This window comes from Erinaceus europaeus, chromosome 15, assembly GCF_950295315.1.
Source record: "Erinaceus europaeus chromosome 15, mEriEur2.1, whole genome shotgun sequence".
Taxonomy (NCBI): domain Eukaryota; kingdom Metazoa; phylum Chordata; class Mammalia; order Eulipotyphla; family Erinaceidae; genus Erinaceus; species Erinaceus europaeus.
The window spans coordinates 62,224,196-62,248,271 of NC_080176.1; the positions used below are offsets into that span (position 1 = coordinate 62,224,196).

Sequence of the window (24,076 nt, forward strand, 5' to 3'; positions counted from 1 at the left end):
ATAATATCTTTCTTCTGCCTTTCTCCTTTGCTTTCCTCCTGAGTACCATCCTCCTCCCACCCCCAGCCTCCATCATATTGAATCACCAGGGTGTGAAATATAATAAAGCATTGTACCGTTCAATCTGTCGGCTATTCCTTAAAGGTGTACTCCAGGTAAATATCCCCTTGGCCTGTGAAAAATGAGCTTACCTGCAACAAATGACTTTGATGAACCTCAGGAGCCGGCCCTCTATCATTCTTTTCCAATTGGCTTCCCCAGCCAAGAATGGTTTTCCTGCACAAATTTGTCTTGCTGAAGGAATTCTCTAATTCACTTCCTCCAGATGCCCCTGCTTCCCTGTCTCGGCATTACTTCATCCAGCTGCCACTCTCAGAGATGTCTTTCTTCTGGAAGCCGAAGAACTCTTCACACAGTCAGCAGATACTTGATCAAGTTGATCAGAAAGCAGAACCTAGTGGATCAGTTCCTTCCACCAACACTTCTTGGCTATGACAGGCCAAAAGTAGACTTTATCCGGATTGTGAAATAAGAATAATGTCATACCACTTTCTAATTTTGTCACCTGGAAGACAGAATGCCTTCTGTGCCTCAGTTACCTTACCTATGAAGTGATCACATGTAGTCTACCTTCTTCACAGTGTTCTCTGGGTAGCAAACACTTTTTTACATGCGCAAATGCTTTGTAACAAACACCACACAAGTAAAATATTTATTATGGGGGCCAAGTAGTAGTGCAGAGGGTTGAGTGCACATGGCGGTTGTAAAGGGCAAAGACCATACTTGGGGTAAGGATCTCGGTTTGAGACTCCGGCTCCTCACCTGCAGGGGAGTTGCTTCACAATCGGTGAAGCAAGCCTGCAGGTGTCTTTCTCTCCCCCTCCCTGTCTTCTCGTCCTCTTTTGATTTCTCTCTGTTCTATCCAACAACAACAGCAATAATAACAACAATAATAAAAACAACAACGATAAGCAAGACAAAGGTATTTGCTACTATTATCATGAATCTGGGGATGGAGGAAAGAGTTTACTTTTTCACAACTACTGATTGAAAACTCACTATGTGCTAAGCACTGGAGATGCTTTAGGAAGTAAAAGGACACAATTCCTGCTTTTATTTTATTATATATTTGCCTCCAGGGTTATTGCTGGGGTTTGGTACCTACATTGTGAAACCACTGCTCCTGGTGGCTATTTATTTCTATTTTACTGGACAGGATAGAGAGACATTGAGGGTGGTGGGGTATAGAGAAGGAGAGAGAAAGATAGACACCTGCAGACCTGCTTCACTGTTTGTGTAGCAACCCCCCTGAAGGTGGGGAGCCAGAGACTTGAACCAGGATCCTTGTGTTAGGGTCCGGTAATCCACAGAAATCACCAAGAGACCAGAGTGATGTAAAATCAAGAGTCTTTATTAGCTGGTGCCAGGGACAAACACACTGAGCCACCAATGCAGTGGTGGTCAGAAATGCTCAACCCCCTCTATAGTTTCTATTGAGATTATATGGGGTTTAGGGCAGGGGGGCTACGTGACAAGCATCGTGTTAGTTTAGTTAAAAAAAGTTTTCCCCTAAAAGCAGGACCTGATCAAATTGTAAGTAGGGCACCAAAGTAAAAACCCTGTGGTGAGGGGTAGACATGCAGCTTCCTGGGACAGTGGGGGGGGTGGGAGGGATGAGAGGGATGGGTCACAGTCTTTTGGTGGTGGGAATGGTGTTTATGTACACTCCTAGCAAAATGTAGACATATAAATCAGTAGTTAATTAATATGAGAGGGAAAAAATAATTGTATGTCTCAAAGTTTTTCAAAACACAAACTGAATCTTTTTAATATATAGGCTGTGTATTTGATATACGGACTCTCTCAAAAGCCTAGACCAAGTAGATTAGAAGCATCCAATAGCACAGCTATATACAAGATACTGGATACTGTACAGCAAACCCTAACAAAAGGACTTTTCAAAGTTAACCCAATTACTGAATAATGTGATGATAACATTAACTATCGATTGTCTTTTTGAACCCTAAGACAGCAGGAACCTCACATCTCCACTATAGAGCCCCTACTTCCCCCAGTCCTGGAATAGGGATAGGATAGGGCCCACTTGGATAGGGCCCACTTGGATAGGGCCCACTTTCCTGTATGCCTCTCCCAATCCATACCAAATAATATTGCATCCGCCGATCACAACCTAACCAATGCAACGATTGCCACCTCAATATGCTTCACCTCAGACTGTGTCCAGAGACTTCACGTGTGGAATGACAACCCTTCAGCTTCATTACTCGGGTGAGACCTTTCCTTTTATAGTACACTCTAATTTCATCTCAGGTGGTTCACTTTCTAACAAAGTCCCATAACCTAGATATACACCAGTTTCTGTGAGAGAGAGCTTATGTTCACACGTATCCATAAACTACTGCAAAATATATACCTGAAAGCAGAAGTACACTAGAGTTTGCAGTGAGTACCTCCCTAACACTTCCTCTCCACTATTCCAAGCTTTGGGTTCATGATTGCTCAACAATTTGTTTGGCTTCATATGTTAACTCTCTTTTCAATCACCAGGTTCCAGATCCCACCAGGATGCTGGCCAGGCTTCCCTGGATTGAAAACCCCACCAATGTGTCCTGGAGCTCAGCTTCCCCAGAGACACACCCTACTAGGGAAAGAGAGAGGCAAACTGGGAGTATGGACCGACCAGTCAACGCCCATGTTCAGCGGGGAAGCAATTACAGAAGCCAGACCTTCTACCTTCTGCAACCCTCCATGACCCTGGGTCCATGCTCCCAGAGAGATAGAGAATGGGAAAACTATCAGGGGAGGGGATGGGTTATGGAGATTGGGTGGTGGGAATTGTGTGGAGTTGTACCCCTCCTACCCTATGGTTTTGTTAATTAATCCTTTCTTAAATAAAATAATAATAATAATAATACACATTAAAAAAAAAAGTTTTCCCAAGCCATAGCAGGAGGAAGGGGGGGGTAGGGGTTGCAACTTTTGGTTATCTCCCCTCCTGCCTGGTCAGTAGGATGTAGCAGGTTGGGGAGTTGCCTTTGTTAATTGTCTCCCCTCAGCAGGAAATGTTTCCTTAACTGATTCTTGTCAAAACAAGTAGTTTACTGGCCTTTCCAGGGGGCCCATTTTCTCGAATTTTACTTTTTTTAACCCTTTTATTTCTGGAACAACGTTTTACCTTCTAACATTTCCTCCCCCTTTTCTATATTTCATAGCTAATCCTAGCTACGTTTCAGCTTCATCCTGTCTTACTCTCTGGTATTGGTGTAGCTGGTGCTGTCTGAGGACCAGGAGTTGAACAGTCTCTATTCTGCCTTTGACGAATGTCACAAATTTATTTAACAGGCAAGGCCCAAACGTGACCACCAGGAAGAGCAACACAATAGGTCCTATCAGGGAGCTGAGTAAGGTGGTTAACCACGGGGAGGAGTTAAACCAGTACTCAGACCAACTCTGCTTTTGGAGCCTCTCTCATTTTCTCTATTCAAGCCCTTCTTTCAGTTTCTGCATGGAATCTCTTACCACCCCTATGTGGTCAGCATAGAAGCAGCATTCTTCCCCTAATGCCGCACAAAGGCCTCCCTGACGAAAATAGAGAAGGTCTAATCCTTGTCTGTTCTGTAAGACTACCTCTGACAGGGAGGTGAGAGATTGTTCAAGGCTAGAGATTGACTGTTCATTCTGCTCGAGGTCAGCATCTACTGCCTCTCTCAGGGACATGAGATGCCTTTCCTGGGTCCCCAAGCCACTCCTCCTAGCACGGCTCCTGCAGTCCCCAAGAGGGTGGCTACTGTGACAATTACCACCCCGACAGCTGTGGTATGTGGTCGGAGCCATACCACAGGTTGGGACTCTTCTTCTAGGAAATCTCCACCGGAGTGATACATAATCTTAGGTAAGATCATGACCAAGAGGCAGTAATCTCCAGTGGGGTCAAGCATCTGTTTCGGGATACACCTTCTCAGTCCTAGCTGTTTGCATGTACACCACATTCCTTCCGGGGCTTTGTAATAACCCTGGTCACCCTGCTTTACTATAAAGGTGGAGCTGCCGTTACAGGGGTAGTCTATCTGCACTCTCAGTGTGCCACTGACAACACACGTCCTGTTTCCCTTGATATCGAGGGGAGAGATTTTTGCTCCCGGTCTTTGGTCATCTGGACATCCCTGTAGTGAGGAAGAGCTTCCAAGGGGAACAGATGGCAAGCTAGGGCCTGGGTCTGTTACTGCTACTACCTCATAGAAGGGGGGCAGAATATCAAAGCATAACCAACAGGGCTGTGTTAGTTCAGGGTGGGTCCTATTTAGCACTTGAAAAGTCCCTTTAATCAGTGGCCACAGCAGGGAGACCAGCAAGGGAGTTAGAGGCTGCTGCTTCTTGTGTGTGTGTGTGTGTGGGGAAGCAGGCAGCTCAGTCCGCTGAGGGCTGGTGTCCGAGGGACTAGTTGGCCCCTCAGACAGCTGGGTGCAGACCCGACATATTCTTCGAGAGCCTTGAAGAATCCCCCATCTGCTAATCTCTTAAAGTCAAATCCCCCCCCTGTTAAGGGTGGGGCCGGGATGTGCTGGGGTCGCTCCAAAGCTGGCATCTCCTTGAGGCTGAATCTGGGGTGCCATGTGGGGGGGCAAGGGAAGACCCCACCATTGTGCCTCTTCCGTTGCAGGACGCTGCTGGTCAGGGTAACAAAGTACCTCGTTCCCAGCTGGCAATACGATCCAGAGGAAGGCCCCCAGGAGCACACAGTTTTTCAGCCTCATGGTGTCTTCTTTAGGCAGACACATAATGGTTTCTCAGGATCCCGCTCCACCGTCCAGCCAGGAACGTGCTCCGGACTGGCCCTTTTAGCGTGGCTGTAGTGAACCCAGGGAGTTAGTCCATCAACCTTTAAAGCAGTGGGGGTAACAAAAATAACTTGATATGGGCCTTTCCATTTGGGCTCCAGTGTTCTCACTTGGTGCCTTTTTACCCAGACCCAATCTCCTGGATTGAGTTTATGTCCCAAACCAACCAGGCCCCAGGTTTCCTTTTCTTTATCATGTATTTGCTTGACCATTTTCCAAATGCTTGCATGTACCATTGCCAGGGCCTTTAGGGCTCTGTTCAAATCTTCTCCCTCAGTATTTGCAACTTTGGGATGTAGTGGCATTACAGGAGGAGGCCTCCCATACAGTATTTCATAGGGAGTGTACCCTCCAGCATAAGGAGTATTCCTGACCCTAAACAGAGCGAAGGGAAGGAGGGCCACCCAGTCTCTGCCAGTCTCTATTGCCAATTTGGATAGGGTCTCCTTAATTGTTCTATTCATTCTTTCTACCTGTCCTGAGCTTTGGGGATTATATGCACAATGTAATTTCCAATCGATCCCCTATTGTTTTGCTAAATATCTGGTTATCTGGGCCGTGAACGCTGGCCCATTGTCCGACCCTATCATCCATGGTGTTCCATATCAGGGCACTATTTCTTCTAAAATAACTTTAACTACAGTCTTAGCAGTCTCATTCTTAGTGGGGAAAGCCTCTACCCATCCCGAAAAAGTATCTATCATAACAAGGAGATACCTATAGCCATACCTGCCGGGCCTTACCTCGGTGAAGTCTACTTCCCACATCATCCCCGGTCTATCACCTCTGACTCTGGTCCCTTTAATCTTCCGAGCACTGCTTTGCTGCATTGTTTGGCAGGCCCTGCAGGTCCAGACTATCTTTTCAGCTTCCTCACAGCTATCTCTAAGGTCTGCATTCTGCAAAAGCTGAGTCATCTTCTTTACTCCCAAGTGGGTGCTGCTGTGTAGCCTTTGTAAAAGGTGCTGACCCAACATTTTGGGAAGCAATATGCTCCATGGCTCTTTGCTGTAGGTCCAAGAGTTAATTTCTTCAGTTTCTCCCTGAGTCTGAATCCACTGTCGGTCTTCTTCGTCATATTCTGGTTGGGGTGGTAGCTCCCTAGTCCCTGGCCCTTGGAGGACTAGTACACTCTTTCTTTTAGCTGCTTCTCTAGCCACTCGGTCAGCCGCCTGATTTCCCTTAGCCACGGGGTCCTCCCCCTTTTGATGTCCTGGGCAATGGATGATAGCCAATTTGGAGGGCAACATCACTGCTTCTAGGAGATCTAATATCTCCTTTTTATTTTTGATTTCTCTGCCTTCTGCTGTGACTAGGCCTCTTTCCAAGTAGATAGCCCCGTGGACATGGGCAGTAGCAAATGCATACCTGCTGTCTGTGTACACAGTGAGCTTCTTTCCCTCTGCTTTCTTAAGGGCCTCAGTTAGCACAATCAGCTCAGCTTTCAGGGCTGAGGTCCCGGGTGGCAGGGCCTGACTCCAAATTATCTGTCCCTTCCCAACCACCATGGCTGCCCTGGCATACTGAATTCCTTTCTCTACATAACTGCTCCCATCGATGTACCAAACAAAGTCACTATCAGGCAGTTTCTGGTCCTTCAGATCCACTCGGATCAACTGTGCTGCTGCTAACAGCTCCATGCAGTCATGCTGCTTTTCTAAATCTGCTTCTGGGAGGAGGGTAGCTGGGTTTAAAGTGGATGGGGCTATGAATTGTATTCTTGGGGAGTCTAGGAGGAGGCCTTGAAAGTGGGTTAGTCTGGCATTGCTCATCCACTTTCCTGGGGGTTGTTTAAATACCCCTTCAATAGCATGTGGAGTGGTAATCTTTAGAGCCTACCCCAAAGTCAGCTTATCTGTGCCTTTTACCAATGTAGCTGTGGCCGCTATTATTCATAGGCAGGGTGGCCGTCCTGCTGCTACTGGGTCCAGTTTTTTTGATAGATAAGTGACTGGCCGCTTCCAGGGTCCCAATATCTGGGTCAGTACTCCTTTAGCTATCCCCCTTTTCTCATTTATGAACAGCTGAAAGGGATTTGTGGGGTCTGGGAGGGTCAAGGCTGGTGCTGACAGGAGGGCTTCTTTGAGCTGACAGAAAGCCAAATCCATAGCCTCAGTCCATCCCCACTCTCTGTTTTCAGCCACGCCTTCATATAGGGGTTGAGCAATTTCTGCAAACCCAGGGATCCATAAGCGGCAGTACGCCACTGATCCTAGGAACTCTCACACTCCCCTCTTACTTGTGGGGGTCGGTATGCCCAGAATTGTCTGCTTCATTGCCTGGGTGAGCCATCTCTGCCCGCCTCTCAGTTTGTACCCCAAATAGACAACCTCCTCTTTGCAGATCTGTGCTTTCTTGGTGCTAGCCCTGTATCCCAGCTGTCCAAGTGTCTGTAATAAATCTTTAGTCCCTTCCATACAAAGTTCTTTGTCCGGGGCAGCCAGGAGAAGATCGTCAACGTATTGTAAAAGCGTCAGCTGTGGGTGGGCATTTCTGTACTCACCCAGGTCTCATTGAACAAAGTAGGCGAGTTCTTGAATCCCTGTGGGAGCCTGGTCCAGGTCAACTGTCCTGTGACGCCACGGGACTTGTCGATCCACTCAAAGGCAAAGACTTCCTGGCTTTTGGGTGCCAGTGGCAGGCTGAAAAAATGCATCTTTCAAGTCCAGTATAGTATACCAAACATGAGTTGGGGCCAGAGCCGACAATAATGTATAAGGGTTAGGTACTGAGGGGTGTATGTCCATAGTCCTGGCATTTACCTCCCTTAGGTCCTGTACTGGCTGATACTCTCCAGTTCCAGATTTCTTTACAGGCAAAAGGGGAGTGTTCCATGGTGATCTGCATTGCCTCAAGATTCCCTGATCTAAAAGGCATTGTATGTGGGGGTTGATTCCCTTCCTTGCTTCCCATGTCATTGGGTATTGTTTAATGTGGACCAGTTCAGCCCCAGGTTTAAGTTCTATGAACAGGGGTGCCTGTTTCACTGCCAAACCGGGACCCCCTGTTTCTGCCCATGCCTGAGGATAAGCTTGCAGCCACCATCCTGATAAGGTCTCCCCAGCCTTTGCTGTATCATAGAGGCAGTATTCATCCACCAATGACATGGTCAAGACTTGTAGGGGCTGATTTTGGCGGTCAGTTACTTTAATCCTTTCCCTTTCAAAATGTATCCTAGCCCCGACTTTGTTCAGGAGGTCTCATCCTAGTAATGGTACTGGACATTCCGGAATGACCATAAAAGAATGTGTGACCTGGCCTGTGCTTAGGTTAACCCTGCTTTTAGTAGTCCAGTTATAGATCTTCTTCCCTGTGGCTCCCTGCACCCAGCTCTGTTTATTGTCTAATTGTCCTAGCGGCTGGGTGAGGACTGAGTGTTGGGCCCCGGTGTCCACCAGGAAGTTTACAGGCTGCCCCTCCACTTCTAGGGTAATCCGCGGTTCAGGGAGGGGCTCCGAACCGAGACATCGCTAGTCACTATCTTCCTCTGCCAGCAGGACCTGCTTAGGTTTGTTTGTCATGGTCTTCTTTGGGCACTCTTTTGCCCAATGTCCCTTCTCTTTGCAGTAAGCACACTGGTCTTTTTCTAACCTTTTTCTCTCTCTCTCCCTTGTTTCTCTTCTTTCTTTTTTTCTGTCCTGGCCCCCCTATCTTTTTCTCTTACATGTCTGTCTCCTTGAGTGACAGCATACAGGATTTTTGTCAATTCCCTACTCTGCTTCTTCCCTTCAGCAGCTTGATACTTCCTGTCTTCAGCCCTCAGTCGCTCCTCCTTCTCCTCAGGGGTTTCTCTGTTATTATAAACTTTCTCTGCCACTTCTACCAAGTCCCTCAAGGATTTTTCCCCTAGTCGATCTACCTTCTGCAATTTTTTTCTGATGTCTAAAGCCGACTGATTGACAAACGCCATTATCACAGCCACCTTGCTTTCCTCCACTTCAGGGTCCATGGGAGTGAACTGCCTAAAAGCCTCTATGATTCTTTCTAGAAATGCTGCAGGGCTTTCTTGGGGTCCCTGTCTCACGTCCCCCACTTTGGCTAGGTTGGTCGGCTTCCTAGCCACTGCTCGGAGCCCAGCCATTAGAGTCTGGCAGTAGACACAGAGACACTCCCTACCTTCTGCCGAATTGAAATCCCAGGAGGGTCGGGTCAATGGGAAAGCCACTGCGATTAGGTCCAGATTTTGGGTGGGCCTCCCATCGGGCCCAGGGATGGCTTTTCGAGCCTCATTCTGGATCCTTTCTCTCTCTTCTGTGGTAAACAAGACCTGTAAGAGCTGCTGGCAGTCGTCCCAGGTAGGCTGATGTGTATAGATAACAGAATCTAACAAGTTAATCAATGCCTTAGGTTCTTCAGAGAAGGGGGGGGGGGGGGTTCTGAGTTTTCCAATTATACAAGTCAGAGGTAGAGAATGGCCAATAATAGAGTGTTTGGTTCCCTTCCTCATCTGGGGAACCCACTGCTCGCAGCGGGAGTGCCTTAGGGACTAAAGTGGGTTCTGACAAAGTGGGCTCCCTCTGCCCCTGCTGGGGCCTGAGGCCAAATGCAGGTCCTGAGGCTCGCGGATCTCCCTTGGCTGGAGGCGGAGGAGCTGTTGGCTGTCGACAGAGAGGGTGGTTGTTCTGTCCTCTGGTACCTGTGGAATAAGGTGGGGGAAGTTCTGGCCCTAGGAGATCAATGAGATCAGAACAAGGGACGGAGTCTGAAAGCACCATTGGCTTCTTGGAACTCAGCTGCTTAGCCTCTGCCACCAATACTTTTGGAGGAACCTGTGAGGGAATCAAAACCTTGATCCATGTGAGGGGGGGGGTCTTCCACTAGGCTTTGCCAGGTGATAATATATGGTACCTGGTCCAGATGCCCACTTGGACCAGGGTTGAGAATAACATCTCGTACTCTCTGAACCACATGGAAAGTTCCCTCCCAGGGCCACTCTACTTCGAAGGTAGGCCATTCTGAAATGCAAAAGGTTTTTAGTTTAGATTTCCTGACTTCTACCCCTAGGCTATGAGCCCTCTCCTTAACCTCAGACATGTGACTGAGGACTAGGTCCAGGGGTGTGGATGTCGCCTGACCCATACCTGCAAAATAAAAGTAAATGAACACAAAACACAGGCTCACAAACAGACAGACAAGCATGCTACAACAAAAGGTTCCCTGACCTGTTTTCAAAATTTGTCCGGACTTTCTCAAAACTGACTCTGGTTTCCACGTCAGAGCCTCCTGACGGACCCATGGTGGTTCTGCATCTCCCAACAGTTCATCAACCTCGAGGACTTCCAGCAGACCGAACGGCATCCAACGCCATATGGGTCCCAGAGGGTAGAGGGGAACGTCTTCTGTCTCTACCCTAGCAGCAGTCATAAGCAGGGCGTCCCCCTAGACTCTTGCTGCCTTTAAAAAATGGATCCTTCCTGACTGACCCTGGGTTCCTCGTCAGGGTGGTAGCCTAGCTTCTTTCTGGAGGTTAATTAGTGGAAAGACTCCTCACCCTGTCTAGTTGATGAGATCTGAGGATCCCGGACGAGCCCCCATTTGTTAGGGTCTGGTAATCCACAGAAATCACCAAGAGACCAGAGTGATGTAAAATCAACAGAGTCTTTATTAGCTGGCGCCAGGGACAAACACACTGAGCCACCAATGCAGGGGTGGTCAGAAATGTTCGACCCCCTCTATAGTTTCTATTGAGATTATATAGGGTTTAGGGCAGGGGGGCTACGTGACAAGCATCATGTTAGTTTAGTTAAAAAAAGTTTTCCCAAGCCATAGCAGGAGGAAACTGGGGTGAGGGGGGTGGGGGGGTGGGGGGGGTAGGGGTTGCAACTTTTGGTTATCTCCCCTCCTGCCTGGTCAGCAGGATGTAGCAGGTTGGGGAGTTACCTTTGTTAATTGTCTCCCCTCAGCAGGAAATGTTTCCTTAACTGATTCTTGTCAAAACAAGTAGTTTACTGGCCTTTCCAGGGGGCCCATTTTCTCGAATTTTACTTTTTTAACCCTTTTATTTCTGGAACAACGTTTTACCTTCTAACACTTGTGTGGGCCCTTGTGCTTTGCACTATCTATGCTTAACCAGTGCACCACTGCTTGCCCCTCCCCACCCCAATTCCTGATTTTATGGATCTCATTAGTATTTCCTTTCAGTCTAGCTGTGATGGCAAAACCTACATGAAGAGGAACCAACTCAAGTTGAGAGCAAATTAAATAATCATGTTAACACATTTCCATTGTCTGAAAACATACTATGCTATGGAGTGTAATTTATGTTTTTTTTTTTTTTTTCAGCAGTACCAGGGATCAAACTCAGGGTCTTGTTCATATCCTTTACTGCTGACTCACCTCCTTGACACACTTGTTTAAAATATTCATATAAAGAAAGAGAGTGAGAGAAAGAATTGGGAGAGGAACCAGAGAACTATGAAGTTCCATTTATTCAGTATCCCTGTCTCTGTCGCTTTCATGTAACTCATTGGGGTTGAAGTAGGACTCTCACTTATGAAGGGCACATGCTCTATACCTGAACCACGTTCCTGACCCCTTATTTGATTTTCGAAACTATTCTACAGTCTATATAATTATTTTTACAATGGCGGAACTTGAGGCTTAATGGGAGAAAGAACTTGCCAGGAGGTTGTGAAACTGAGTTAGGAGGGGCTGGGGATCTCAAGGTGTGCCCATTCTTCCCCAGTTCCTTCTAGCCATACTTGCCTCTCAGCCATGGGTCTGCAGGCCCTACTAGCTCTGTGATTTTGGGGCCATGTGACTATAGTGACTCAAAGTCTCAGTGGAAATAGCCTCCCTGTTGTCTTTGAAGAGAAGGAGGAATCTGCACCAATTCTTTAGGTGGAGGAGGCTTTTCTGATGGTGGGGTGGCTGGAAAATGTGGCAGCCATGGAAGCTGTGGAGAGGAGATAAACCCAGATGCATGAAAGTCAAGGTCAGATGTGAGGCTGGACAAAGTCCATTGTGGAGGGGCTCAGAGTAAAGACTTGGGGGCACATCTGTGTACAGACAGGGAAGGTGGAGGACATGTGACTATTGAAAATAAAAGGGGAGTCCTCTCTCTGTCCAAAATATTTTTTTGTATTTTTTTATAGAAAAATTAACTGAGTGATTCTAGGTAATTAATATCCTTTCTTTGGGCCTCAATTTCCCCATTTACAAAAGGAGGCTGTTTGCAAAGAGGGGGCTGTGATTCCTTTTGATGCCGAGGCACCTTGATTGTGTGATCCCATAATGAACTCAGAAGAATATACATGTGCAGATCACAGACATATACCTGTGAGGGCTTTTCCCCCCGTCTCTGCTGTTGTAATTTTAGATAAGTCCCAAATGCTTCTTTATTCTCAAATATAAAAACATCGAGGAGATTAAGCCACGGCCTGTCTCATAATAATCTAAGCATCCAATTCTGGCTTTTTGATGAAACCACCACTGTTAGAAAGAAATTGGAAAGTGTAATGTTTGCATAAACTAACAAATAATTCCCCTCACACACTCTACTCCAATGATGCTGAATGATTTGGGTGATTCAGTATTCTGCTTCCCAGGTTCTTGTTCAAGTGGAGCTTTATTTGGGGTGGGTACTGACTTTGAGAATTCTGGAGCCATGCTGTGGTCTCCACCTTCAGATCGGTCTGTCCTTTGAGAACGGGTACTAGTGTCAGACACAGGTGACAGATCTGTGACCTCCCTAAGAGGATGAGTTCTGGGACCAATTCTTAGAACTCACACAGCACAGAACTGTAGAATCATAAAAGCTAATTTGCACCATCTGGATGGACCATTTGTATAGAATGAGGGTTGATGACAGTGACTCTGAGGACCAGACACATTTTTTAAAAAATCTTTATTGGGGGTTTAATGTTTTAGTGTCAACAGTAAATGCAATAGTTTGTACATGAATAACACTTCTCAGTTTTCCACACAACAATACAACCCCCACTATGTCCTCTACCATCCTGTTCTAGTACCTGAACTAGACACATTTATTTTTAATTTTTAAACAAATTTTATTGACTTACCATGGTTTGCAATACTACACAGTTCCAAAATTTCAGTAGCACCTTTTTATACCTTTACAGGTGTATGTACCTCACCATCAAACACATTTAATACTTAGTATATGCTAAACTTAATTGTATTTAATAATATTTGCATTACTAAAATAATTAAAATATTTGTTATTTTTCTTTAAGCTTTATTGATGTTTAATTGATATAATATTATGCACCTTTAAGATGCACAATGTGTTACTTTTTTATGGGGGGTATTAATGGTTTACAGTATAGTTGTTGACACATGGGTAAAATTGCTCATCTCACCATAACAGGTGTCTGAAAAATACTCTCACCCCTCAGCTTTGGTCCTTTTCCACCATAATGCACCAGGACCCCAAACCCTACCCCCAGAGTCTTCTGCTTTGCTGCAATACACCAAACCCAAGTTTTACTTGTTTTACTTGTGTCCTCCCTCCCTGTATTTGTTTCTTAAGTTATGCCTATGAGTGAGACTATCCATATTCATCCTTCCCTTTCTGGCTCATCTCACTCGACATTATTCCCTCTAGCTCCGATCCAAGATGAGGTGAAGAAGGTGACTTCATCATTCTTAATAGCTGAGTAGTATTTAATGCTCAGTTTGGTTTATGGTGGGTGACTGAGATTGAACATGGGATCTTGGAGCCTCAGTATGAAAGTCTTTTGTATAACCATAATGCTATCTCCCCAGCCCTCATTTAATCCTTCTGATAATCTTCCAGGCTGAGACCTTTCGTAACTCCCATTTTACAGAAGAGGAAATTGAGGAACAGAGAAGTTAAGATACTTGTCTGAGGCCACAGAGCTAGTCAGAGATGTAGTTGAAATCTGAATATTTTTTTTCCTTCTCCTCCTCCTCCTCCTTCTTCTCCTTCTTCTTCTTTTTCTTCTTCTCTTACCAAATCATTACACAGTTTTGACTTATACTCATGCCAGAGACTGACCCAGAACTTCCTTAAAGCCCCTCTTGCCTTCTTGACACCAGGTTAACTTAACCATGATTCCCCCCAGCTTGCCAGATTAAGTGCACCCTTCCTCATACCCATCCTTAGCCCAATTTGCTTCTTTTATTTTGTCCTTCAGGCACCTGTCTCTGGCTTTCTCTGATTCTCTCTCTTCCATGGTCCGTGGCCATTGCTGCCCTGACCTGAGGATTTGATTCTCAGTTATTAGGGTGGCTTCTACCGGAAATTTTTCTTACCAGCACCAGGTGAGTAAAACATTGACCAGGAATGTGGGTGGATGTGGATGGGTGTGTGGGACAAGGTTCTCCTTCTCCAAAGAAACAGCGCTAATAGGACATAAATGTGCATACACCCCCCCATCCTACATATTATATTATAGTTAGGTAAATAGACTTATTGTCAGAAATTGACTCATATAATTATGGTAGCTGACAAGTCCCAAAATGTGTAACTGATGAACAGAAGACCCAGGAGAGCTGATGTTCAGTTCTAGCCTGAATCTGAAGGCCCAGAGAACCAAGAACCAAGAGCCAAGTCTGAAATCTGAGTTCAACGACCAGAGAAGAACCAGCATTCCAGCCCAGCACTCAAGCTGAAGGTGTTCCCTGTTATGCACTGAAGATTGGACTCCAATCTTCAGTTGAGGGATTGAGTTCTGCCACTCTCTCTCCGGACATGGGAAAAGCAGTCTGTTTTGCTCTGTGTAGAGATTCAAATGTTAATTGTACCAAAAACACCCAAAATAAGGCTTGACCAATTATCTGTACATCCTGTGGTTTAGTCAAGCTGATACACTCAGTTAACTATGACAAAGGGCATCTTACATGTGAACAGAAGTGGGTGGAAACTTCAGCATTCTATGCTACCTGTGTGGGGCTGTCTTAGCCCAGAAAGGCAGAGGAGGCAGGAAAGTAGAATGGACTTTAGATATGTTACTACCTGGCTATTATTATTGTTAGTCATCAGAGTTATTTCTGGGGCTAGGTACCTACATGACGAATCTATTTCTCACAGTGGTCATTTTTTCCTTTTTCATTTCTCTTTTTGATGGAGACAGAACAGGAGAGAGAAAGAGAAACACCTGCAGCACTGCTTTACCACTTGAGAAGCTTCCCCACTGCAAATGGGAGCCAGGGGCTTGAAGTGGGTCCTTAGACTTGATAACATGTATGCTCAAACAGGTGTGTTACCACCTGGCTCTTAGCTTTGTACTTAATCTCTGCTACTTGTCATATGTATGATCTGAGAAAAGTAACCTCTCTGTACCTTAGTTTTCTCATCTCCTAGATGGCATTAATAATTATAATAATTACCTGTTAAGATTATCATAAATATTAAACAAGCTCATAGATATAAAGCATCTAGAACTGCCTAACAATCACAAACTATGATTAGCCCAGACTTCTTGATTTGAGGTCTGTGGGGTCTTGGCTGATCTGATGGGGACACCGTGAGGATTCCTTGTCCTTTGGAGGATGCTCAAGCAGTAAGCGTTACTCCTGTTATATCATGTGGGGGACTTTCATGCTACAGAGGCAGGCGAAGTAGGAAATGGATTTGGAAACCTAGTGAGCCAAGCTCTTCTATCTCTCCTGTCCAGCTGGGATTCTTCAGGGCTCACCCATGACCTTTAAAATTTTCCTTACTCAGGAAGGAGAGAAAGGAGCAGATCATGCAGTCTCCAATATGTCATGTCAGGAAGAGAACTGACCCCCTCTTCCTGCAAATGAAAGGAGGTGCTGTTTTGAGAAAGAATGAAAGGCAGTGTTGCTACAGGTGTAAAGAAACATCTTCTGGCCTCAGAAGAGTGAAACTAATTGCCTCTCTGCAGGGTTCAGCCTTTCTGAGTCCTTCACATAAAGGAGAAGTATTATTTCTTGCCTTTAACGTCAGAAGTCAGGACCTAAAGAAGCTACAGGACTAGGGCCAACCCCTCTCAAAGAAGAGTTCTTTATAAATCATCTATTGATAAACTGTCACCCCCACTTCACAGATAAATAATCTGAGACTGAGATGGGAAAAGGCAGAGGAAACTGTTGCTTGGCTATAATGTTCTCTCAATAGCTCTCCTGGACTGACACCACTGCCTGTTTTTTCCAGTGAAGTACTAATGAGTGAAATAGTACATTCTGGTTGGTGGAAGAGCTGGGGTTCACACAGGTCCCCTGAATCTTTTTTCTACTTTTACTTTTCTATTTCACCAAGTACAACATATATATATATGGATTGGCAAGAGAGAGTTCCAGGTATTAAGGCATTAAAGCACAAGGTTTGTATGTCTGAGGTCCCAGGTTCAGTCCTCAGTACCACTGTAGGCTAGAGCTAAGAGGTGTTCTGGCTCATCCTATCTATCATCTATCTTCCTATCAATCATTCAGTCAACCAATCAGTCTATCTATCATATACCTATCTAGATAGCTAGTTATCTATTATCCATCTCATAAAAATAAACAAATCTTTTTTTTCTTGCCTCCAGGGTTATTGCTAGGGTTCTGTGCCTGTACTACAAATCCACTGCTCCTGGAAGCTATTTTTCCAATTTTTCTTGCCTTTATTGTTGTTATTGCTGTTGGATAGGACAGAGTGAAATCAAGAGAGGAAGGGAAGACAGAGAGGGGGAGAGAAAAATAGACACTGGCAGACCTGCTTCCTGGCTTGTGAAGTGACCCCAATGCAGGTGGAGAGCCTGGGGCTTGAACCGGGATCCTTGAGCTAGTCTTTGTGTTTCATGCCATGTGCACTTAACCCAATGCATTATAGCCCAGCCCGCCAAACAAATCTATTCTTAAATACTCAACATTTTAAGCTTAAGGAAAGACACACAGAAAGTAATACTGATGACATAGATAAGCAGAATTGGCATGGGATATTTTAAATCTCAGGAATGACTCCATATCAACAACAGTCTTGTTTTATCTCCATCTAGTAAAGTTAGCCTAGAACTCTATCTCCTCTCTGCTCTCCCTTCTCCCAACAACATTTCCCCAAAGCAGGCAGTGTTTGTTTTCTTTACAGCAGGAATTCAATACCCCATTCTTTTCTCTTCTTAAAAAAGACTCTAGAAGTTAAAACACATAAGCTTACAAAAACCAAAACCAAACAAACAAAAAACCCCAGAAATTAACAAACTGTCTCTAAGACTGTATGAAGAATATGGTGGTTACAGTTGGGTAGGTGGGAGCATAGAACTTTGGTGGAGGGTGTGCTGTGGAACTACATCTTGTAATTCATAATCTTGTAAACCACTATTAGTTACACATTAAAAATAAGTGGCTTGAGGCTCAAACTGCTAAGAACTCAGGTTACATAGGCTCCTATGTTAAATGTGAATATATATGGGCCTTGGGTGAGATTTATGGGGTAAACAGTTGATTGCATTTCTATACTTTCCTCATGTTTGGGAGCTACTAATTGACACCATCTGCTCAGACAATATTTTTGGTCTACTTGCACATTAACTATCAAGCTTAGGTAAAAATTACTGAAGTCATAGGCCTATAAGAACATACCTAAAATAGGCTTCCTAACCTTTTTCTACCTCAGCCTCCCTAATTTCATCTGGTCTATTCCTACTTTGTGGTTCCTTTTACTAAGCACTCTTCCCTGCTTTATATCTTAGCACCTTTCAGCCACCAAGTTGCAGATATTACTATGATTCCATCCTGACTTTACCAATGTACACCAAACCTCACCTCTCCAGAACCATACCTGACTAGGGAATGATAGAAACTGGCTGAGGATATGTATTGACCTTCTAACACCCATGTCCAACGGAGAAGCAGTTACAGAAGCCAGAACTCCCACCTTCTGTACTCCAAAAAGAATTTTAGAGAAATGTTAGGGAGAAGATGACCAGAGGACTCTGAACCTCAATTCCATCAAGACCCAAAGAAAGAAGAGGGAAAAAGATGGACATTAAGAGGTAGTAGTGGATGTGGATGTGACTTAGTGTGAAGAGAAGGCAGGACCATGGAAAAAAATAGGCAAATATATATATAAATATAAACAGATAGTCCAAAAAAAATAATAGTCAACCCACATCTGTGACCTTGGGAGAATTACTGCAGTTTCCAGTAGAGGAAATTGGGACACAGAAATCTGGTGGTGGGAGTGGCATAGAATTATATATATCTGGTATCTTATAATTTTGTAAATCAATATTAAATCACTAATAAAAAAGAAGAAAATAAAGAGAAACTGTGAAAAAGAAATGAGGAGTGGTGGTGGTGCACCTGGTTGAGCACACACATTACAAAAAAAAAAAAGGCCTGAGGAAAAAAACTTGTCTTATGTGGGTGATCAGTGGGTTGATGATAACTGAAGTGAGAGGATGACTACTTCAGGTCATTGGGCTTAAGTGTCTGTCTAAGGAGCAAACGGACAAAGACCAGCTGATAGGGGAAGCTGAAAAGGAGAGTTATAAAAGTCAGATGGAGAACCAAAGTGAGGCTATGTCAGAAGACCAAGGGCATGAAGGGCTGGAGATAGAGCACAAGGTTGGAGCATGATGGAGACTGAGCAGAGAGCAGGTTGAGGGACTCAGGGGTCCAACTGGAATAGAGTAGTGAACAGGAGGGGAAGGTAGATGGCAAATCACTGAGATCAGACAGAAGTTGAGAAATTCTGGGCAGTGATTATTTTTGTTCACTGAAAGAAGAGAAAGACTAGTCCAGGGTACTAGCATGATTGAGAAATGTGCAGAGAAATGTTTTTCCCAGGAAAGGGCCAGTTAGGCATGCTGGAACTATAAAAATAGTGAAAGCAGTTAGCATTTGCCAAATTACAGCCTTTTTCTTATTTTTCCTTTTTCATTAATGATTTACAATATTATAAGACAAAATGGGTATAATTCCACACCACTTCCGTCAGCAAAGGTTTTGTGCCCCCATCTCCCTCCAGCAGTACCTGTCATAGGTCTCCTAAGGTCATAGAGTAGGTTGAATCCCTCTTTCAATATATAAATACATTTCTTTCATTTCTTTCCACTTTTATTCACTTCTACAGTCCTGTCTTCACTTCCTTTTAAAGCCACACCTATATCTATTACAGCTTTTGGGTGTCCTCCCTTTTACTTCTTCCCTCTCAGACAAGAGAAACAGTTCCTGTGCCTCTTCAGGTTTTCTCCAGATTTTTTTCCCTCTCAGTGATAATATAAAAACAATAGTTCCTGGTCACAAACATTCTGGGGTCTGGTCTGACTGTGGTTCAGAGCCTTCTGGTCATCTTTTCCTGATATGTACTCTATCTGGGAATATAGACCAAAATTCTTTTGGGGGTGCAAAAGGAAGGAGTTCTGGCTTCTGTAATTGCTTCCCTGCTGGACGTGGACATTAGCTGGTCAATCTCTACCCCCCAAAAGCCTAGATGACAGTCTTTTTCTAAGTGTGTTAAAGGTATTACCTCTTTTTATCCCAGTTACTGTGTGAAGTAAGTACAATTATGAGTCCACTTTTCAGATGCAGACATTGAGGCATATAGAGAAGATAGCTTGCCTAGCAACTCAGTAATAGAGCAGAAATTCACGTTTATACAGTCTCACTCTGCAGATGGAGAACAAACTACCTGGGAGGGGATAGCACAGATCCTGGAGAGCCTGGGGATAATCGATCTTGCAAAGGTCTGGAAGAGATGGGATGGGATGGGATCAATAATCCAGGTAGAAGGATGCACCTTGGCAAACTAAGAGAATACATCTTCCTTTGAGACAGGAGGGAGGATGAAAGGATGGATGATAAATGATGCAGGGAGTCAAGGCAGAGCATATTAGATGACCTTGATCTTCCCAGGAATGTAGGTAGCAACCTCCACAAGTAACTCTGATTTTCTTTTTCTCACCCACTTTCTTTTCTCTTCTCTTCTCTTCTCTTCTCTTCTCTTCTCTTCTCTTCTCTTCTCTTCTCTTCTCTTCTCTTCTCTTCTCATCTCTTCTCTTCTCTTCTCTTTTCTCTCTTCCTTTCCTTCCCTTTTCTTTTCTCTCTTCTCTTTTTCCCTATTCCCTGCCCAACCCACCTTTATTGTTTCCACATAGAAGAAACAACCCAGGTTAGACTCTCTCCTCTAACTCCTACACCTATTTTTAAGTGAGGTTTTGAATTGTTGTTGAAATAACAGAGGAGGGGGAATAAGTTCCAACAGACTACCTGAAGAAGAAGTATTTGGGGTGGGAGGGTTGATGAAGAATGTAAGAATGTGAAGGAATAGATGAGGTAAGTACTATTTTGATCATGTTTATGTTTCAAGGTCCAGTACGGGGAAATGTAAATCTGTGAAGTATAATAATTTGTACTTGAGTTGTACTGTTCTGATGAAGGAGTGAAATGTAGAAGTTTGGAGCTTAGAAGTTTAGGGTCTGGAGTTAAGGATAACTTTTATGGTGGGTGATTTAGAAAGCCAAGTTATTTTCCCAAGTTCTTAGTCTTTGAAAATTTTCAAATTAATTTAGTGTATGCTAACAATAGCAATTTGGAAAGTACAGAAATGCACAAAAAGGTCAGAAAAATCACCCCCCCTAGAAAATCATTATTAATATTTTTGAAGTTTTTTTTTTCTTCTAGTGCTTTCTCTGCATTTTCCCTATCATTATACACTCTCATTGAAATACTTAAAGATAGAGACTGGGCAATTAAAATCACCAAGCAGATAATTTATTCACATGGAGTATAAACGTGAACATGCTTTTCCACCACCAACAGTAATCGTTTTTTATGGAGTCACTGCATTCGTTTCACTGTCCCCTTAGAGCTGGGGGTGTCTGCTCTGGTAAGAATCCTCTAAGGGAGGATTCTGTACACCCAGGACAAATTATGTGCTGCTTATTTCCTTGGGATCAAGTTCTTAGAAGTCAGATAACTGAGATGAAAGGAATGAATATTTTAAAGATTGTTTCTAGAAGGCTTGCTTGTATCTGTTTATACTTTGCCCATAGGAGCAACGCAGAGAGTGAAAGTCTTGTGAGTGTTTCAACTCTGGAAAGCTGGGGAAGGCAGTCTGGCATGCTCATTTGGACTTGAACTTGGAGCCAGCTAAAAGAGTTCTTTGCTTGAGTAGCTCTGTCAGGCGTTCTTGGATGGGTCCTGTTAAGTGAGTCCTGTCCTAGATGGAGGTAGCTGAGATTGTGTCTCAAAGTGCTAGTTTCAGGGGTGAATGGATTAAACAGTCCTCTTTCCTAACAAGTAAGTGTGGTCGTCTGGTCTGCAATAGTACTTGCAGGGCCATAAACCTCTCAAAAGTCTGACAAATGCAACAAAACCTCCCCCGGACACAAACACAAGCTGCCTTCTATTTCCAGGGGTGCATTAATCCATAGAGGTCTCACTAGGTTATGAACCTCTGCCTTAGAGACCATTAGCAGTTCTGACCTTCTTTCCAGATAGTTTAGCATTTTGGTGACCCTTTACAGTACTAGAAATTTCAAGCTACATTTAGAATAACCTGATCATGGTTACAGTCCGATTTCTACAACAAAAATCCTTGCATTAATACTCCTTTCTGGATATTACGGTGGGAAAAAGCTCATTTTAAGTCTTTGTTTCCAAGCACAACATAAGGTGTTTGGATCATTACATTGCTTGGCAACTCAGGGAGAGAAGTCACACACAGAGCTCCCCAGATACACACATGATCTCACACACACGCCTCTCTATACCTGCTCTATCTGTCACACATAACCGCCCCCCCCAACACACACATTTCCATACACGTAGGCACTTGGGTGTATGTCCATGCACATCATTCTCTAGTATCTACACACCCCCACACACATCTGTGCAAGTCCGCTTTCACATATAGATTCTCAGACCCACCCCCAGCTAGCTTAAGGACCTGGTCCTCTGTGACTTCTGGCTCAACTTGGGACCTTCTCTTCCCTCCTTCACCCCCTCTTGGCTTAGACACCCCCCTCTCTTCCTCCCACCCAACAGTAAATATCCCCTCCTGAGTTCGAGCGAATGTAAAAGAAGCACAGTAGGAAAGTGGTAGATAAATTTAACAAGCATTAAAGTTAATATATAATTTAAATATGTATAAAATTATTCCATGCATCGATTAGAAAATGGGCTGTTGACCGTTTCAAGGCAACAATCAATTCCAGAGTTCATAGGTCAGGTCAAGTTTCTTTCTAATGATCTACCCAAGAAGCAGCATTAGGGAGATAATGAACTCCACGGGCTTACAGATGTGATCTATGGCCAGGAGGCCGCCCAGGGCCGGCTGTAGACCGAGTTTCCTCGTGGGCTCGTGTAAAAGCTTGGCTGGGTGACAGCCCATGATGTAATCAAGGCAGCCTCTGAGATGACTTGCCTTTTTATTTATTTATTTTTTAAAGACCGCATATGTCTTGCTTGTCGTTGGACAACAGCGGTGGAACCCCATGAATGTGGTTTGTGTGCAGAGCTTCCGTTTTTCTGGGAAGTGAGATGGAGGCAGCCTGCTGTGTTCACCACCTGGTCTGACAGGGGATGCTAAGCTGTTCTGGCACTTCAGCCATAGCTTGTCAACAAGTGGGGAGATCCCTCCAAATTACTGCTGAGACTGGAGGACCCTTCCCATGGCTATCCTTCAATTTCTTTTTACAACTTTGGGGCAAGGGAGGAGAGGGGGAGTGGAATGGGACAAGTGGTCCAGAGACAGAATGCAACAGAAGTATGGTGACTAGTAAGGCTGGCCCTCCACAGCTGTCTCTTCCTTTCTCACCCTGCTGTCTCATGGGGACTTGCATCCTGGCTTTGAGCTGGTTGGGGAACTTTCATTTGCCTTCAGATCATTGTTAGTGCACCACCCAATGGCCAACAAACTGAAGGCAAAGAACATCACATCTCAAAGTTCCCAGTTTTATACCAAGAGGAGTTTGCTCTTAAAAATCGTTGAGCTTTTTTTTAATGTAAAGAGGTTATTTATTATTATTATTTTAAATTTAATATATTTTAAATTTATATGTAAATTATATATTATTATTTTAAATATATTTTTATTTTGTTTTATTATATTTTCTAATTATTTATAATTAGAAAGTATAATAATAAAATAATAATTTATTATTTTATTATACTTTCTAATTAAATTGTAAGTAGGGCACCAAAGTAAAAACCGAGTGGTGAGGGGTAGACATGTAGCTTCCTGGGCCAGTGGGGGGTGGGAGTGGGCGGGAGGGATGGGTCACAGTCTTTTGGTGGTGGGAATGGTGTTTATGTACACTCCTAGCAAAATGTAGACATATAAATCAGTAGTTAATTAATATGAGAGGGGGAAATCAATTGTATGTCTCAAAGTTTCTCAAAACACAAACTGAATCTTTTTAATATATAGGCTATGTATTTGATATACGGACTCTCTCAAAAGCCTAGACCAAGTAGATTAGAAGCTTCCAATAGCACAGCTATATACAAGATACTGGGTACTGTACAGCAAACCATAACAAAGGGACTTTTCAAAGTTAACCCAATTAACAAATAATGTGATGATAATATTAACTATTGATTGTCTTTTTGAACCCTAAGACAGCAGGAACCTCACATCTTCACTATAGAGCCCCTACTTCCCCCAGTCCTGGAACCCTTGGATAGGGCCCACTTTCCCATATACATCTCCCAATCCAAACCAAATAATATTGCATCCGCCGATCACAACCTAACCAAAGCAACGATTGCCATCTCAACATGCTTCACCTCAGACTGTATCCAGAGACTTCACGTGTGGAATGACAACCCTTCAGCTTCATTACTCGGGTGAGATCTTTCCTTTAATAGTACACTCTAATTTCATCTCAGGTAGTTCACTTTCTAACAAAGTCCCATAACCTAGATATACACCAGTTTCTGTGAGAGAGAGCTTATGTGCACACGTATCCATAAACTACTGCAAAATATATACCTGAAAGCAGGATTACACTAGAGTTTACAGTGAGTACCTCCCTAACACTTCCTCTCCACTATTCCAAGGTTGGGATCCATGATTGCTCAACAAATTGTTTGGCTTCATATGTTAACTCTCTTTTCAATCACCAGGTTCCAGATGCCACCAGGATGCTGGCTAGGCTTCCCTGGATTGAAGACCCCACCAATGTGTCCTGGAGCTCAGCTTCCCCAGAGACACACCCTACTAGGGAAAGAGAGAGGCAGACTGGGGGTATGGACCGACCAGTCAACGCCCATGTTCAGCGGGGAAGCAACTACAGAAACCAGACCTTCTACCTTCTGCAACCCTCAACGACCCTGGGTCC

General features: G+C 44.2%; 1 protein-coding gene across 1 annotated transcript; it reads right to left on the reverse strand.

The window, feature by feature from the left end:
• Positions 1-4,771: 4,771 nt before the first annotated feature.
• Positions 4,772-10,157, reverse strand: LOC103107207 (uncharacterized). Its single transcript, XM_060172331.1, is given in 7 exon segments — positions 4,772-4,900; positions 5,603-6,694; positions 7,622-8,463; positions 8,466-9,225; positions 9,227-9,628; positions 9,708-9,940; positions 10,022-10,157. Coding segments are annotated over 7 exon segments (3,594 nt in total).
• Positions 10,158-24,076: the final 13,919 nt, after the last annotated feature.